Source organism: Microplitis demolitor, chromosome 9 (assembly GCF_026212275.2).
Source record: "Microplitis demolitor isolate Queensland-Clemson2020A chromosome 9, iyMicDemo2.1a, whole genome shotgun sequence".
NCBI classification, from domain to species: Eukaryota; Metazoa; Arthropoda; class Insecta; order Hymenoptera; family Braconidae; genus Microplitis; species Microplitis demolitor.
Window position 1 is genome coordinate 2,661,729 of NC_068553.1, and position 18,523 is coordinate 2,680,251.

Sequence of the window (18,523 nt, forward strand, 5' to 3'; positions counted from 1 at the left end):
CCGGTGGCCATCATAACTTAGAAACTACTGCACCGATCCTTTTGAAATTTTGAACACTATTTCTGTACATAACTTACGAAGTAATGCTGGAGAACTTTTTTAAAATTTATTAATAATTCGTATTTTTTAATAACAAAAGTCAATTTTTTCGCTAAAAAATCGTGTTTTTTTCCTTAAGTGTTCCGAAAAAGTGAAAAATTCAAATTTGGAAAGACCCTCCCAGCGTTGCCTGGGGAAAACTATTATTTAATGAAAACACTTTGAACCCTCGAATTCAGATGATCCAGCACAAAGTTATGAGGGGGACCACGATCCTACTTTTTTCTGAGGCACGTCCAAGTAATTCATGCCATTGCCGTATTTTTCAATATTTCTTCGGGAAAATTTCACAAAATATTCTTCGAACACCATACTTTAATGTACCATTGGTTCGAATAAAGCGACTTTAACTGTATCGTTACAATGAATTCTCAAAAAGATGTCTTTTTTTGTACGAATTAACCTTACCCCCCCCCCTCTAATAAAATACAAAAAACCGCGATCTCCATATTTCTTAATTATCCTGGTCAAAAAAATTCCAGAAAATCACTTATTTTTTCGGCCGTCACAGTGACTATCCCCCTCAAATAGATGACTCACGTCTACTGTAAATATTACAAATGATTAAAAGTAAATTAATAATAAAAAACTTTATTTATCTCAATAACTTAATAATTAATATTTCAAGTTTAATACTCTATATTTAGTAAATTTATATTTAAAGTCCTACGGCAGAATATCGCAGTGGATCAGCTATAAATTCTTTTTTTTGGGTGAAATCAACAAGACCCAAATTACGTCCTTGACCATATCCCCGCCCACGTCCTTGACCTTGTCCACGTCCACGTGAACTGCTAGCCGTTCCTCCAACGGCCTTTGATTGATTGTAAGAAGTTGATGAACCAGAAGCAGATGACCCAGATAATTTAGTACGTTTTGGATTGCTACTTTTTTTACTAGTACCGTAACGTTTCTTACCACGACCTCGAAATCCCCTTGATTTGTATGAGCCACTAGTGGATCCACCAGTAGATCCTGTTTCAAGCCAATCATCATCCAGATCATTAGCACGCTTAGCTTCTTCTTCCATTTCTTTTGCTTCCATTTCCATAGCAACTTTTTCAGCAGCAAATCGCTCTGTTATTTGTAGCAAAACTTTGCCGTATTTATTGAAATTAGCTTCAGTAACATGGGGTATCTTGAGCATTTCTTCTTTAGTTGCTGGCAATTGCTGACTCATCGCACGCACTGCGATATTGCTCATAATACTTGCTGGTGGAATATCAAGTGCTTCTGCTATGCCAGTAATGTCGCGCATTAACTCGGCGTAGCAACGATCTTGAAGCTCTTTCAGAGCTTTATTATCTGATTTGACTGTCGAAGCTACTGTTACTGTTAACCGGTTGTTTGTTGATGATCTTGTTGGGAACATTACCTAAAAATTTTTTTTATTGTTAGAAATCATAATTTTATTTAGCAGAACACATTATCGTATGGCACAAAATCACGGAGATTGAAAATTTTGACTGAATTCAGATGACAAAGACTAGTCGAGAGATAGTTATGGAGAACATATCAAGATTTTAGTAGAATTGTCTCAAGTGTGACGCATCGAAAGTCCTTCGGCAAGTTTCTTACGGGAGATCCTAATAAAATTTAAACAAGATGTGTTTCGAAATCATATTTTCTTCAAATTTATTGAGTCTTACTTAGGACTCTTATTAAAAACTTATGGGAATAGTAAAACCAGTGCAGTAATTTTAAAGCAAGATATTTACAATGAGAATGTTGGCTCAATCAAAATAATATGCGTAGGATCGTATAGGAATCAACAGAAATCAATGGAGGAAAATATAGATTTACATAAGGATCCATGGAGATCGACATAGGAAAATCGATTTATATAGAAATCCATGTAGAAAAGTATGAGTACTTGGATTTCCATACGGGAAATGTACATGGAAAACTACTAATACCTGGAACTCCATAGGAACTTGACTAATAGGATTTTAATGATAGAAATCTATCTAGAAAACTATGAATACATGAATTTCTCTTCTCAGAAATCTCTAAAGGATTTTGGATATCTGGGTTTCCATGTTAGAAATCCATATTGGCAGGGAGCCTAGTTAATGGTAGGGATAACTGAATTGATCGCAGCGCTTGCTGTGGACATAATTTCGTTGAATCATGCTCTCGTTGAAAATAAACATGTGAAAATTAAATATAAAATATTTGTGCTATGAGAAAAATTTTATAACTTGCTGAAAAATAAGCGTACAGCTATAACTAATACTAATTTTTGTAGGAAATTTGAAAATTGTCAAAAAAGGTCTCTTATGTTTTTTTCGTAAATCTAGCAATTTAAGAGATATTGAAGCTCAAACTTTGATTTGTTTCTAAAAATTGACGTTTTTGTTTGAAATTTGATTACTCTACCGCATAGACATACAATTAAGTGCTATAAATTTCTTTAATTTTGTTATAATTATATATGAATTAATTAAATTAATGTACGGATACTTGAAGAGAGCGAGTCAAAATAATTGTTGCAGACATATACAGAGGGTATTATAAAGTTAATGACTGTCCATCGGTAGGAGACCGATTAAACATTGAAATTAAGTGAACGGACATTTTCAGAGTGGCCACATAGAGAGAGTCAACTGTACTTCAATTTTGTTAAAAAACTCAAATTAATATTCTACTATTTTCAACTTTTATTATTGTAGCTGTCATGTATTATTGGTTTTGATTTTACCACTCAACCTTATTCTATTCTAAAATAATAGTATTTGATATTTATTAAAATTTTTTATATTTATTTTCTTTATCGAAATATATTTAATTTAATTTTTTGCGACAAAAATACAATTGCACTTTTTTATTTATATCATTATATCAATTTTTATATTTTGATTTCATAACGAATTTTTATTTTTTACACTGATTTTATATATCTCTTACAACTATCGAGCATGATTTTTTGTAACCATTAGATGTCGTTTTCGTCGCACTTCCTGCCAATAGAAAACTATGGATACCTGGGTTCCCATATAGAAAATCCATATGGAAAACTGTAGGCCCCTGGATTTCTGTACGAGCAATACACATAAGAACTTAGATATCTGGATTCCTATAGTAGAAATCAATGTAGGAATCGAGACATCCGGGTTTCTATGTAAAATTTTATGTACATGGTAAATCAATTATACATCCACATAAGAACTTAATATAGGTTCCCGTATGGATTTTCACATTGTTTGATTGCCCATAGAAAATCATTGCAATAATCCATAAATGCATCTAAACAAGATTCCCATAGGAATCCACGTAAGAATCTATGCTAGATTCCTAATGGAAACAACTTGAAAATTCATCCGAAAACGCTAAATGAGAATCTATGCTGAATTTCCACGTGAATTTTTTCGATAAGGAGGTACGATTGCTTAAGATACCGGATTTTTTTTTTAAATTGCTTGACGTTCGAATTCAGTACCAATAGCAAGTCCAATAGCCATTAAAATTTAAAACGCTTCGAATTATTAATATTATCGCTCGATAAAGTTAAATCGAACATGAAGTGGGCGCCACTAGATTTACTATACTAATGCTCAATACACGACTCACGAAGTAATAGAGCCATCTGTAAGTATTTTAAGCAATTTAGCAGCAAAATCTGCTCTAATGGGTCTTGTCCAAGAATCTTAGCCAAGTATTACAACAGATTTACTTAACTCTGATTACTATTGAGAGTCTGAAAGACCACAACATAAACTTTAGGATAAAATTTGAACGAGACTACGCTTGAATTAGAACCTGGGCGCCACGGTATTAATTCTAAGGAATTAGCAATCCGTCGTGATTTTTTGCCACATTTAAACTAACAGATATTTTTTATTTTCTAAATAGGATTTTAAATTAGGAAATATATTTAAATAATAATAAGTACCTTAACATCTGTAGTCATTAAAGCCTTGGCACGTTCACCAAGTTTTACATAAGCTACTACAATTTCCTTGATATTTTGTAGATCTTCAGATAAATAATTTTCAAAGACCAATTGGTGGAGGAAGCGATCGATGTCGCTTTTGTTCCATGATTTGAATTTACCAAATAACACGTCACGGTTCATACCTGGAATTATTAGAATTCAACATGTATTTTAGTGACAAAATATAAAACTTATGAAAAAATAAAGAAAGCATAATAATATGGTGACCACAGATTTGTAAAACTGACACTCCCTGACTTTCCAGGTATTCTAGTCAAATATCTCAAAAACTTCCTGACCATATGTAATAATAAAATATGTCAAAATAAAATGGTATAAGTCAGTTCAATAAATAATCAATCATTGTCATTAAATGAAACTTTATTTTATTATTTGTCAATGTTCATAGGTTATTTTTATTTATTAAATGAATAATTTTTTTTACTTGATTTTAAATCTATATTTTCATATAATTTACTTTATAATAAAATATCAATAAATTTTTCATTTTCACGAAATAAATTTCATAAATAAGAATGTTTTAAAATTTGGAAAATCTAAAAGTGCACACCTCGAATGCTCATATTACAATAAAATAAATTATTAATTTTTTTTTTATTACAAAATTTTTTGTCAAACATCTAAACATTCGTTATTTCTTTATAATTTAGTTAATTGGATACCAGTTGGCAAGTCGATTTCTCGCGACATAATAAAACAAAAAATTATCTGATGGTAAAGTGGAGCATTATTATATCAGCAAAGTTTGATGATAATCATATCTTATAATGATATTAGTAATAAATCTTCATGCCTACTTATATTTGTGGGGGGAAAAATGGCGGATGAAGCATAAGTAAACATAATCAGTTCTCAGTTTCTAATTGATAATAAATTAACGAGAAAGACTACAGTAGTGATATTTAAAAGGCTTCTATTCTAGTAAAATTTGAAGCTATTGAAAAAAAAATTGGACTGATTAACTGAGTTTTTCGAGAGATATCTTGCTCACACACCGACATCCCAATTGACGTCCAACTAGTCTTATTTTAAATAATTTTTTTCTTATTATAGTGTAGCTAAATAAAATTTTTAATTAAATCCAATTTATTCTTTAGAATTTTCTCAAGACATTGGTATACTTTTTTTCCATAGAGGTAATTTATAAAACCACTAGAAATCATTAAAGCTAGGAAAATCCGGTTTTCCCGACAAGTCGATTATAGAGCACAACCTCTCCCGCTGTTGCGTCTGAGGCGTGCAATAGAATGTTAATAAAGTACGTGAATAATAAATATAGTGAAATTTATTAATTCAATACTTATGTATACTTTTAATGTTTTTGGTTTTCTTACTTGTCAATATGCATGTTAATATCTTGAAGATCCTGACGATTGGTTTCAACTAAAACTTTTTTTCTAACAGCCTTTTCAATTCTAACTTCTTCATTTTTTCGTGATTGGAATCAATTTCTACTAATTTTTTTCAAGACGGTATTACAATCATATTCGCGCCACGCCACTTTTTGAACCCTTTTGACAGAATAAAAACTCTATCGGATTTTTTAAATCAAACAAAAAATAAAGTAAAAATTTTTCCAGCTTTGTAACGAAATTCTCAGACTTTTCTCTGAGTTTTCCAGTATATTTATAACTCTCAAACATTTCCAGGTTTTTCGAAATGTAGCCACCATGAATAAGCTATTCTTTGGTTAGAAATGAAAAAATTCATTGATTTTACATGCAATTAAATCGAAATGTTTTATTTTTTAATCGTATTGTCAAGAACAAGGCCCAGTTTCTGGCCATTTAAAATATGAACATTTTATAAAGATGTGTACTACAATAGAAATTACAAAACAACTAAGAAATTAATCGCTAAGATTAGAATTTAATCATTTATTTCTGATGTAATTTATAATTGATAAAAATAGAAAAGCGATTTCTATTTACTTGGAAAAAAACTTTTTATGACCCTTGAAATTTATCGCTACAATTCTTGTCCAAATAAAAGATCTACTTATTGACCCTTACTATTCAACCAAATGTTGATTTCAAATCCACATAGGAAACTGTAGATACCTGGATTCTCATGTAAGAAACCTACATATGAAACTGTGAATATCTGGATTCCCATATAGTGATCCTACGTAGAAAACAATAGGTACCTGGATTCTTATATAGGAACTTGAATACATGAAGGATTTGTTTGTGAGAAATTCATATTGAGATCTAGGTTTCTATATAAATAATTTCTATAGAATCAGGGGTATCTCGATTTTTATGTCTGTCGACTGTTGATCCATCTGAAAACGCCATGTGTGAAGCTACATAGGAATCTAGACTGAATTCCCATATGGATTTTTTTGATAGAGTACTGAGTAATTGAATGCATGTTGAGCTAATGACTGCGCCTAACGTTTTTTCGAGCTTTCTTTCAATCACAATATTTTTTAATCTTTTGATTTTCTTTTATATTTTACGAATGTTTTACAAAATATTATAATTTAGCATAATCAATTATGATGCAGCAAGTAAAAATTTCTAAAATAAAATTTAATCAGTTGCTTCGTCAGAATTACAATGCACATTGTAAATTCTGTTCGATGTGTTTTATAAATTACCATGCTATCGGTAAGCTTCATCGTAATTCTATATTCTCCTTATGCTACTACCTTAGAGAATTCAATCATACCGAAATTTTGGGTATATTTTGAGTGTGTTTTGGACATAGTATACATTTGTTATCATTTGGGTACGTTTTACGAATAATGGCCTAATCATACCGAAATAATATCGAAATTAACGTAAATGTTGGGTATCTTTGTGAACTTTTCATACCCAAACTATACTGAAAAAAATCATTATTTGTCAATTATAGTATAGATGGCGTTTATAAATGGAATATCATTTTACTGTTCAGCTTGAATACTGTTGTACCAACTATACATATACAATATTATGTATTTCTCTAAAGACAGCTCATGCACTCACATTTTTGAGAGTGGAAAGATTTAATTACATACAATAAAAACTTTATATACTCAATTGTTTTACTGGCGCTGTTAGTGTAAGTTATAAATAATTGTGTCGACTAATAAAAAATAATGGAAGTGAATAGGCTCTACAAAGAACAAGATTTTTAAAGTATATGAAGAAACATAACCCTAAACATAATATCTATCAATAGGTCACAAATTTTATTGAAAACGATCGATTTGCTCGAAAAAAACTAAACGAGAAGTCTGTAATATTTCCCAACCGGCAGCAATGAGCGAAATTTATTTAAAAATAAGTGGAAATTATTTTTATGTTTTTTATGAATAAAATCAAAAACTTTTTCATTTTATTGTTCTAAAAAAAATTTAATAAAATAACGAATTTATAATTTATTAAAAATTTCGAAATTTGAATAAACATGTATTTTATTTCTCTCCTATCAATTTCTTACTTTTATTGATAAATTGATTTTATTGGTTAATAGATTAAAATTTGACTCTGCTAAATTTAACAATTAAGAAAAAAAATTAGAGTACTTTTTAGGTCTATAATGTTCACAAACATACCCAAAATAGAGGCATTATTGAGACATAATTTGGGTTGTTTTTGGGTATATTACTGAAAAATGACCGAAACTGGGCTAAAATTCAGTGGATATTTTCAGTATTTTTTAAGTATGACCGAATTCGCTAGGGTATAACTATAGTAATTTTTTTATTTATTTATTACGTAAAAAATACCGTAAATTCTCTGAGTGTTGATAGAAGATTTATCGCGAATAATCGAGCCCGGTTACAAACGAATGAAGTATTATGTATATTAATAAATAATTATAAGAATAATAATTACCTGAGTCTCGAATTTTTTTCAAATCACATCCTTTGAGAACTTCCATCAAATAAATCAAAGTCAAATTACATTTTCGCGACTGAATAATATCCCTTACCGCACGGACGATATCTTTCGCATCTTCCGTCATATCCGTCATAGTGAAATTTTCCTAGAAAAAAAAAAAAAAAAAAAAAAAAAATACCATTTTCATTAAATTAAACACTTAATACATCAGAAAAAACTTTTCAATTTACCTTATTACGACAATTATCACAAGTAGTAGCTTGATTCTTAATACAATATTTCTGATCAAAAATTTCCCCAAAATATCTCAGCTGCAAAACTCTTCGACAATCAGTTTTGTTTTCACAAAACGATATCATTTTGGCTAAATTATCCATATTATTTTGATTAGCGTCTCTGGAACTCTGATCAGCCGTAATCATAGTCTTAATTTTAATAGTATCTGAATAATTATAAAATAAAATGCAGTCTGCATTTTCTTGATCTCTTCCAGCACGTCCACTTTCTTGATAATAACCTTCAATACTCTTAGGAATAGTCGCATGAAATACAAAACGTACATTCGCTTTGTCAATTCCCATTCCGAAAGCAATTGTCGCACAAACAACTTTAGTCTCTTCTCTTATCCACTTCATTTGCGCTTCCGTTCTCTGCTTATCTGATAACCCAGCATGATAACTCCCCGCTCTGATCCCATTCATCCTCAAATGATCTGCATAATCCTCGCAATCTTTGCGAGAAAAGCAATAAACAATACCGCATTCGCGTGGATACTTTTCTTTAATTAAAGCTGCGACCTCCGCGTAACAGTTACGTCCTTTTTTTTCAATTACCGTGTACTTAAGATTGGGACGATTGAAACTTGTGAAGAAATACTTTGGATTCTTTAAACTCAATCTTATTGAAATGTCTGTTCTGACTGTAGGCGTTGCGGTGGCAGTTAATGCCATCATTCCAACTTGGGGAAATGATTTGCGTAAAAAACTTAACTTACGATAATCAGGACGGAAATCATGACCCCATTGAGAGACACAATGAGCTTCATCAATCACAAAACGCGCTAATAAACCTTTTTCATACATTCGTTTTAAAACATCCAAAAGTTTACTACTTGATGATAATTTTTCCGGAGTAACGTATAAAAGTTTTATCGTTGGTAAATCACGATTCAAATCTCGGTAGACTGCATTTGCTTCAGAATCTGATACGTCACCTAACAAATGAGATGATTTAATATCAAGTGAATTAAGTTTATGAACCTGGTCTAGTACGAGACTTTTAAGAGGGGAAACAACAATTGTTACTGCGGGCGATAAAAGAGCTGGTAATTGATAACAAAGTGATTTACCACCACCTGTTGGCATCAGCACAAAGCAATCATGGCCAGTTAATGCCGCATTCATGACTTGTAATTGATTTGGACGGAAACTAAACAATCCAAATTTAGACCGGAATAGACGTTTAAGCTCTTGAGTATGCGGATAGTCACGATCAAATTCACCAGTTAGTCCAGCGTTTTGAATGTCACCCATGAATTTTCCTGTTGGAGGTGGAGGTGCTTCGAACATGGCTTTGAAATTACTGCGAAATGATGATTCATCATTCTGGAAACCGACTTCAGGAAGTGCCTTCAAGTCTTGGGTTATTGAACGATTACTGAGTGGTTGAGCTTCAAAACTATCTTCATCGAAATTCGATAGATCGAATACTTCAGATACAGGAGATCTGGGAGCTGGACCTAGATCATTTGTTACTTCTAGATCTTCTGGATCACTGAAGTCCACGTAGACTGACTTCGATGGTTTGGATGCTACGTATGATGTTGATTGGCTAGGGACTTTTGGATAGTTTGTATCTGAAGCTGATTGTTGACTAGCAGATTTTGTGTGATGTGTTATTGGAGATGACGGTGGTTCAAGTACTTGGTTATTTATTTCTGAGGTTAAAACTGCTTTCACTGGTCTCTTGACTTGGAACTTGGATACTGGTTTCACTGGAGTATCGTCCACGGTGTCTGCTGAATCGTTAAAGTCTATGAAAGTTGATTTAGGAGCTGGTCTAAATGATTTTACTACAGCAGATGTCGAAACTGGAGACGCTGGTGCTTCCGGTCGATGACCATTAAACTCAGATGATAAAATTGCTTTCACTGGACGCTTTACTTGAAACCTAGATGCCGATTCCACTGGTGCTTTTTCCAGGCTACTGTCCAGATCCAGAGCTAGTTTTTTAGCTGGAACCTCTTCCAGGCTATCATCCATGTCATTATTAGTTTTCTCAATAACTGGTGATGAATTTGTTGCTTTTACTGGTTGACGTGCCTGAAAATTTTTACTTGCTGGAGAGTTTGTGCCTCCAGAAGTCGACGGACTAGAAGCGTTACGTAATTTTTTTTCAGTCAACAGTCTTTTAGCTCTCACATGCTGGCGTAATGACTTGATATTACTGAAAATACTGCTATCAAATTGTGGAAACTTTTCAAGAATTTCTAACGGTATTCTATCATAAACTGAAAGTAATTTTTCTTGAATTTCTATGTAATGATTGTTGAGCTGATTAAGATGAAGATGGAGTTCAAATTCCAGTTTAGGTGATTGTGACATCACGTCTGCTCTTTCCATTGTCTTGATCCATGTTTTCATGTCTTCATTTACACCCAATGGACTTAAATTCAACTTGTAATCAGGACCTCGCCATGCGGGTCGAGCAGGACTAGTTGGACTTACTGGTGATGATTGTGATCCAGTTTTGGGTCGCGTTAATGACGATGGTTTTTTAGGGCTAAATTTTCTCTTTTCATTATTCATGTTATTGAAGATATTTTTTGATAAGGGTTTCACTGATTGTTGAGAGATAGTTTTCAAAGGCTTTGAGGGCTCAAAATCATCTTCACTATCAGTGTCAAGAGCAATCACACGAGATTTTTTGGGTATTTGACCATTTTGTCGTTTTGATCTTTTTTTTATTGGTGAATCAGTAAATGAACTGTCACTGCTCTGTAATTTATTTATTTAATTAATAGGTGTATAATTTTAAGCTAAATTTTTAATTATTAACTTACAATTGTTAGTACGGAATCAGTTTTTGTTACAAACTCATTTTCTTTTTCTGAAAAACTGTTAATACAATTCAAATTAAGTTTATTATTTTGATTAATATATTATATTAACACTAAACGGTCACTTCCAATATGAATTATAATGGAGACAAGAGATCTATAGAACTTAAATGTTTTGGATCAGCTGTAGAACGGATTTTTAATATTTTTAATTAAATTATGTGGTGAATTATTGGGTAATAAATAGACTTTGATATAGAAACGATGGTAAGATTGAATTTTCTAAAAAGTACACGCGAAAAAAATTCCAGTTAAATTTACGATGCTATTATCGTGATTTTTCTTATTGATTATTGCAGTGGTGGACTATACCTTTAAAATCATAATTTTTATGATGTAGCATTGGAAATACCATTTTTGTAACTCATGGTAAGAAAGCACGTCTCTGATTGATTAAAAATGATACTACAAAGAATAAATATCTCGAAGAATGTCCACATTGTTCGTGAAAAATATGACAAACGTACATTTTTTACAAGTATAAAGATATACTATTTATTAGTCATTGAGCGATCCACCAGAAAATCCAATCAACAGCCGTCTCGAGTTAGGACAAGTGAAAGTCTAAAACTATAGTAAATCTTCTTAGTTATTTTCTGCTGAGTATCAACATTTTGAAAATAATAAAAAGAATATTTAATTATTATTCAAATCAATTAAATCATGTTTAATTGTTACTATTATTATTTAACAATCTTTTGAAGTTTTTAGAACTCAACTTCAAAGATTCTACTCATTTTTTCACGAGCGGCTCTAAGACCACTGAAGACCAAAATACAGGAATCGGTATCTACAGCCCGCAGCTCAGCCTCGAGTACTCGATGTCTGTTCCAAGCCAAGCTTCCATCTTCACTGCTGAATGTTCGGCTATTATTAAGGCCATTGAGCATATCATAAATAATAAAATAACTAAAGCAGTAATTTTTACTGACTCCTTGAGTATCCTACAAGCAATAAAAAATCGTAACATGGACAATCCTAAAAGCTACTTGATACAATTCACAACACAGAAACTAATGACGGCCTCAGAAAGTAACTCAAGTATCCAGCTAATGTGGATCCCCAGCCATGTAGGCATACAATGTAATGAAATTGCTGACAATTTGGCAAAAATCGGTACTACTGCAAATAGATACTATAATATTAAATTACCATACACAGACTTAATATCAATATCTTCTTCCCAAATCAAAGTTTTTACAGACAAACTACTCCGGTACACCAGCAGAAATAAGGGCCAACAATACTTCAGATATTACTACAAAGGCTTCGCCAAGCCATGGTTTCGCAAGCTAAGCCTACCCACACCAGTGATAACAACATTCTGCCGCATGAGGCTTAATCATTACAGCTTGAACCATAGCACATATAGGAAGAATCTTAGCGACTAACCAGCCTGCAACTGTGGATACCCAACACAAGATCTTAACCGCACCTTCTGGCACTGCCCACTCTATGACAAACATCGACCAACTCTTATAAAAATCCTAAAAAAACTAAAATTTAATCCCCCGATGGACATCAGCAACATTCTGAACAAGCCAACAGCTCAACACGCTTATATTTTATATAACTTCATCAACAGCTCTGGACTGAACATTAAAAAACTCCCGCCAAACAAGCAAAATCCACTAACGGCCAAATAAACTACACAGTTTAAGCCAATAAATAAACTACTACTACTAATTAACAATCTTTCGCATCAGAAATAAGACAGTAATTTATTTTATATTAATAATGTTGAATATTATTTTAGGTTAATTAAAAGATTAAATTTAATGTAGTGTCCTTTTTTACCAATAGAATACATTCTTTCTTACCATTCAATGCAAAAACTATTGGAACGGATTGAGTAGGAGGAGTTTTCGACACTCGTGTATTGGCAACACTCGCCTAACGGCTCGTGAACCAATCACACTCGTTGTCGAAAGCACCTTTCACTCAATGCGTTAATATACTATTAAGAAACAATACTTCAGAGAAATAACACAGTCTTTAGTATAAATTACGATGGGAACATCGTAAAATTTGAAGTAACAGAAATTTTAAATAAAAATATAAAATAATAATCGCTCGAGTGTTGCATTCGAATACGAACCTTTCGAGTGTGAATTGACCGACTACTTAGACTACTCAGCCACAGATGGGCTCACGAGTCTAGGTAGTTTTTAAGATCCATATAAACGATATAAATAAAGAGTCATAAGTCACGAGAACGCCTCTTACGATGGACACAGTTACTATTTAAAAATTACGATGTTACTTTGTAATTTTTATAACTTACATCGTATTATAACATAGGCAGCACTGTGATATCTATTTTATTCAAAAGTAAATAAAAAAATAAATATAGGAGTGAATATAGTTTTTGAAGCGTAATTTTTATTTTACTCTTTTTGCGATGTTAACATTATAACTTTTGAAATAATTTTTAACCTTAAAAGTCTTTGTTAAAGCTACGATGTTAAATAGTAAAAAATGTAACCTACATAGTAAATTCTAAAATAAGACACTTGATAATTGTTGCTAATGAAAGTATAGTCCACGATTACGATGTTACAATCGTAAATTTTAGAAGAATTTTTTTTACGCGTATATTTATTTTAGTTGATAAAGTGTAAAGTTCTTTATTATGGGAAATTTTGAAGAAGTCAAAAAAAGTGTGATTGGTTTTTTGCAAATATCTTTGAAAATAGTGAACTTTCGGTAAACTTGCAGAATACTTTTTTTGTTGTTCTTTAAGTTTCCTACAAAAAGGTATCTTGTACTTTTTCTAAAAAATGAATAGTTATTGAGAATAGATGATTGGAATTTAGAATTCAAATAATTAAACACAGAAATTTGCAGTTTAAAATTGCTGGGTGTAATTATTTTTTTGTAAATATCTCAGTAAATATTGAATTGTCGGCAAAATTGCAGAATACTTTTTTTGTAACGCATAAAATTCTATACAAAAAAAGTACACTGTATATTTTTTAAAAGCTGATTATTTATTAAGATATTTAGAGTTTAAAATTCAAAAAAATCAGACATAGAAATTTTGGGTTCAAAATATACGAGGTGTGATTGGTTTTTTAGAAATATCTTTGTAAATATTGAATTGTCAGCAAAGTTATAAGAGTCCTTTTTTGTAGCCCTTTAAATTCTCTACGAAAAAGATATTTTGTATTTTGTGACCGTTAAGGGTTAATATTAAACAAATCAATGTGTTATGTAGATAATTAGATAAAACGTTTATTATTTATTTATAATCTTAATTATTCTATAAAATTTTACAAAAGATTTAAATTATGAAGATAATGAAAAAAATTTTATTGACACGTACAAATGTTATTGCAGTTTCATTTTATATCTATTTGGCTATGCATTAGATTCTACTGTACAATACGATATTTATAAATGTTCATTGATTGTAATCAAACATAAATAATTACTGAGATATGTAAATATTGTTACTAATATAAATATCGATAAACGGACATATAGTTAAAATAATGTTGCAGTGTAACTATTAACTTTATTAGAACGAAAAAAAAATATTTGTGTGGTTAGCTTGCAGAATCAATAGTTTTTTTCAGATTTTTTGTTTATCTCAAATCTATAGGATTAAACTCGTAGTTAGTTTTTAGTAGCAATCTTGGTAAAGTCTATAGGAAATCCTGAGTAATTTAAGCAAAATAATACTTTTAATAGGGTGTTTCATAAAAAACAATTTTTTAATTTCCCGCTAAGAAAATTGAAAATTTTTAAAAATTCGGAAAGTTATTGGTTTCGGTTAGATTTTCGACAATCTAATTTCTAGTAGATCTTGAAGTTTTGAGGTTCTAGGAAGATATTCTGACTAATTTCACGATGATGTCCGAGTGTACGTATGTACGTCCTTATGTAAATATTCTGTAACTTTTAAACCGATAAACCGATTTTGATCGTTAAAGTGCCATTCGACACAGCTTGTTAAATACTATAAGCTGAGAAAATTTGAGCTTAATCGGTAGAGTGAATTAGGAGATATTTCAAAAATAAATTTTTTCAAAAATGTTCTTTTTTGATAACTTTCAATTTGCTTGATGGATTGATTCCAAAATCTAATCAGCTCTAAAACTTTATAAGCCACGTCGAATGCCACCTCAACCATCAAAATCGGTTGATTCGTTCAAGAGAAATCATTAACGAAAGAAATAAAAGAAAAATTTTCTTTTTAGTTTTTTTGAAATTTCTCAAAAACGACCCGAGAACTCAATTTCAAAATTTGATCAGCTTTAGGACTTGACAGAACGCTTCGATTGCCACCATAATCATCTCCATCGGTTAATTCATTCAAGAGATATCATTGAAGAAATAAATGATAAAAAAGGTTTTTTTGAAACCACGGCATACAACAGTTTTTTAGAGCTCGAAAATGTATCCACAACGATTTTTTTCAAGCTCGACGAGCTCAAAAACAGCGGGAAGTTTTGAGGCTGACCCGCAGGGTCAACTGATAGACTGATTTTTTTTGTCAGTATTTACTTTTTTCATTTGAAAGACAAAAACTTTCAATTTTTACAAATTTCTACGTCATAAATTTTGAGACTTTTCATAAAAATCTTGACTGCTAAACTTTAATATGCTTTTATGATAGATCTTATCTAAGATTGTGTCTAAGAGTTGACCTATTTATAGGAGAGATGTAAATACTTTGTAATTTGTCATCAAAATGACAGTACTGAGTTTCTTTAAATTTCTCAAAAAAATAATAATATAATTAAATAAAAATAAACGGTTCCAATAAAAACAAAAAAAAAAAAAAAAAAACATTTTTTTTAATTAGATAAATAAACATAATTATCTGTCATAAAATAATTTTCTTAAGAAAACATATTAAAGGGCCGCATACTGATAGGGGGTCAATGATTGAGTAATTTCCCATACGCAAGAAATTAATAAAATAAATTTATAAGCAATAATAAATTACCGATTGATTGCTGATTGTATTAATTACGATCCTGAAGTTAGTAGACAACTAACAATATGAGGATTTTTTGTCAACAAATCAATTACAAAAAAAAAAAAAAATGCACGTGTAGGAAACTAAAAAAACTAATGATCCTGAAGTTAGAAATGATTCTGAAGTTAATGATAGTAAAGTTAGCAGACGTTTGAAATTAAAAAAAGTTTTTTAACAGATAAATAATAAAAAAAAAAAATATTTATAAAAAATGCACATGTCGGAAACTTCATAAACTATACGTGCAATTTTTCAAAATTTTTTTTTTTAATGTTTTTTATATTTTTGATAAAAAAAAAATCAAAAAATTTTCAAATGTCTGCTAATTTTATTGTCATTCGAAGTTAACAGACAATCAAAAAAAAAAAAAAAAAAATAAAAAAATGCACATGTAGAAAATTTTAAAAACTAAAGGTGCAATTTTTTTAAATATTTTTTTTTTTAATGATTTGTCATTTTTTTTAATTTTTATACGTCCGTTAACTTCAGTATCATAAGTTAGAAGACAATCCAAAAAAACAAAAACTAAATATATGCACATGTAGAAAATTTGAAAAACCATAGGTGTTATAATTTGTCGTTTTGAAAAAAAATTCATAAGTTATAAGACGTTGGCTAACTTCAGTGTCATATTAATTTATCAAACAATAACAAATATTCCTAACCTATTAATTGTCACTTATATATCATAGAATATACTTTTGATAATCAAATAATTAAGTTTTGTAATTTTGTTCAAGTAAATAACGATAAATATCAAAAAGCCGATTATTTCAAAACAAATAACAACTCATTACTCAAATTGATTCGTGGAAATTTTTTTAATGAGAATAATTCAAATATTCTAATTACGGATAAATATAAAAAAAAAATAGTCATATTAATTTATAGTAGAAATTTAATTATCATAATAAAAATAATTAGAGTAAATAGAACTAACCTGTCAACACTAGTCATTATTATCAAAATTTATATAAGTAATTAAATGTAATTTAATAAAGTATAATTAAAAAATGGCACTACATAATTGAATTCAATAAATTACTGATTATTAACATTTAACTTTTTTTTAATATCACGATAAAAAAAAAATATTAAATAATATTTTTTTTATTATTATTTTTTGGACAAAACATAAACGAAAATAGTCGGCGTGCATATCGAAATCGAAGAAGTTAGTATCGATATATTGAAATCAAAACATGTGGGCACGTTCAGAATGTGTCGTTTGCAGTCAAAAGTAATGCGCGGTGGTGGCGCGTCAATTTGGCGCGAAATTTAAGAATTTGAATTTTGAAATGAATTAAAAAATTATATATACCCAAATAGCACAGAGATAGCTTTAAAATGTCTTAAAGACGTCTTTTAAGGAGTTTTGAGACGTATCGCATGATATTACCAAAAATTTGAAATTTCGTATGTCAATCAATAAGGTTGTTGTACGTCTTGTGTTAAAATTTCATGTGATTTTCATGAAATTTCTTGTGATAAGTAGCTAAGAATAAAGAAATATCGAAATCAAATTTTCAGGAAAATCAAAATATGCATGATTTTCAGAAAACGACTTTTAAGTTTTAAAACTCAAAAATAACGCAGAAAAATTTTTCTAAAAAATTATTTGTATTTTCTTTCTAAAAGTACATGGAATAACGAAACTTTTTTAATCTTTGAGTTTTTTTATTAAAATATTTTTCAAAAAGTTATAAGCAAAAAACCATGAAAAGAGCGGTTGGTTTGAAAATTTTCTATTTTTTGAACCAAAGATCAAAAAAATCTCCAAATTTAGGAGGATGAGTTCTTTGATGAGTACTAAGAAATACCAAAAAATAACGGAAATTAAAAATTAAAATTCTTAAAACCGTCCGATTTGGTGTGTAATGCCTCATATACATCACAATTTTAATATTTAAATTTATTTTTAATGATTAATTGTATATAATTTACATATAGTCAAAAGTTATTCGAAGGCATTTATCATTTTTTTGAGCCCACTTTGATGAATAATGATCGACATGTTGAACACAACATCAAAAAAATGTCAGCTTAAATGAGATATAAAGTCATTAAAAAAGTAACATAAAATGATATCAACAATGGCAACATTTTAGTTGTCGGTTGTCAAAATGAAGCTAACATTAAAATATAGCAAAATGTTTACGTAAAATAGTTAGCAAAACATTAACAACTCAATGTTATCTTTTAAGTAACGTAAAAAAGTCAACATTTAGTTGATATTTTCGGATAACAAATTGTCAGTATTAAGATGAAAATTTTTATTTATCCCTTAATAGTCATCACTTATTACATTATTTTATGATAACTATTTGCTGACATTTTTTATATTACGTTTCGTTAACATTTTCTTAGTAACATTAAGATAACTTTTAAAAGTTGACTTCAAAAATTCCGTTTGTCATCATTTTATTAACATTTATGAATAACAGAAAGTTGATTTGGAACCGGCGACTAAAAGACAACAGAAAACGAGTGTAGCCATTTAGAGCGCGCACTTTTAAATTTCATCGGAAAAT

General features: G+C 30.0%; 1 protein-coding gene across 2 annotated transcripts; it reads right to left on the reverse strand.

Moving 5' to 3' along the window:
• Nucleotides 1–667: 667 nt before the first annotated feature.
• On the reverse strand, nt 668–17,143 carry LOC103573412 (recQ-like DNA helicase Blm). Of its 2 annotated transcripts, XM_014442955.2 has the most exons (7): nt 16,933–17,143; nt 10,949–11,003; nt 8,118–10,883; nt 7,882–8,032; nt 3,992–4,176; nt 1,018–1,474; nt 804–913 (listed from the first exon to the last, which is right to left on the reverse strand). In XM_014442955.2, exons 1-7 carry the CDS (start codon nt 16,947–16,949, stop codon nt 894–896), a joined length of 3,651 nt encoding a protein of 1,216 aa, XP_014298441.1. In that variant the 5' UTR covers nt 16,950–17,143; the 3' UTR covers nt 804–893. The 2 variants fall into 2 exon arrangements, with proteins under 2 accessions (XP_014298440.1, XP_014298441.1); XM_014442954.2 differs by having other exon boundaries at nt 668–1,474.
• Between the last annotated feature and the right edge of the window lie 1,380 nt (nt 17,144–18,523).

Excerpts from the sequence above, each read along its gene's own strand:
- LOC103573412 (XM_014442954.2), bottom strand. Across the intron at positions 4,177-7,881 it reads GAAAAAAATTCGAGACTCAG|GTATGAACCGTGACGTGTTA; the intron begins GTAATTATTATT and ends TAATAATTCCAG. Across the intron at positions 1,475-3,991 it reads TAATGACTACAGATGTTAAG|GTAATGTTCCCAACAAGATC; the intron begins GTACTTATTATT and ends AAAAATTTTTAG.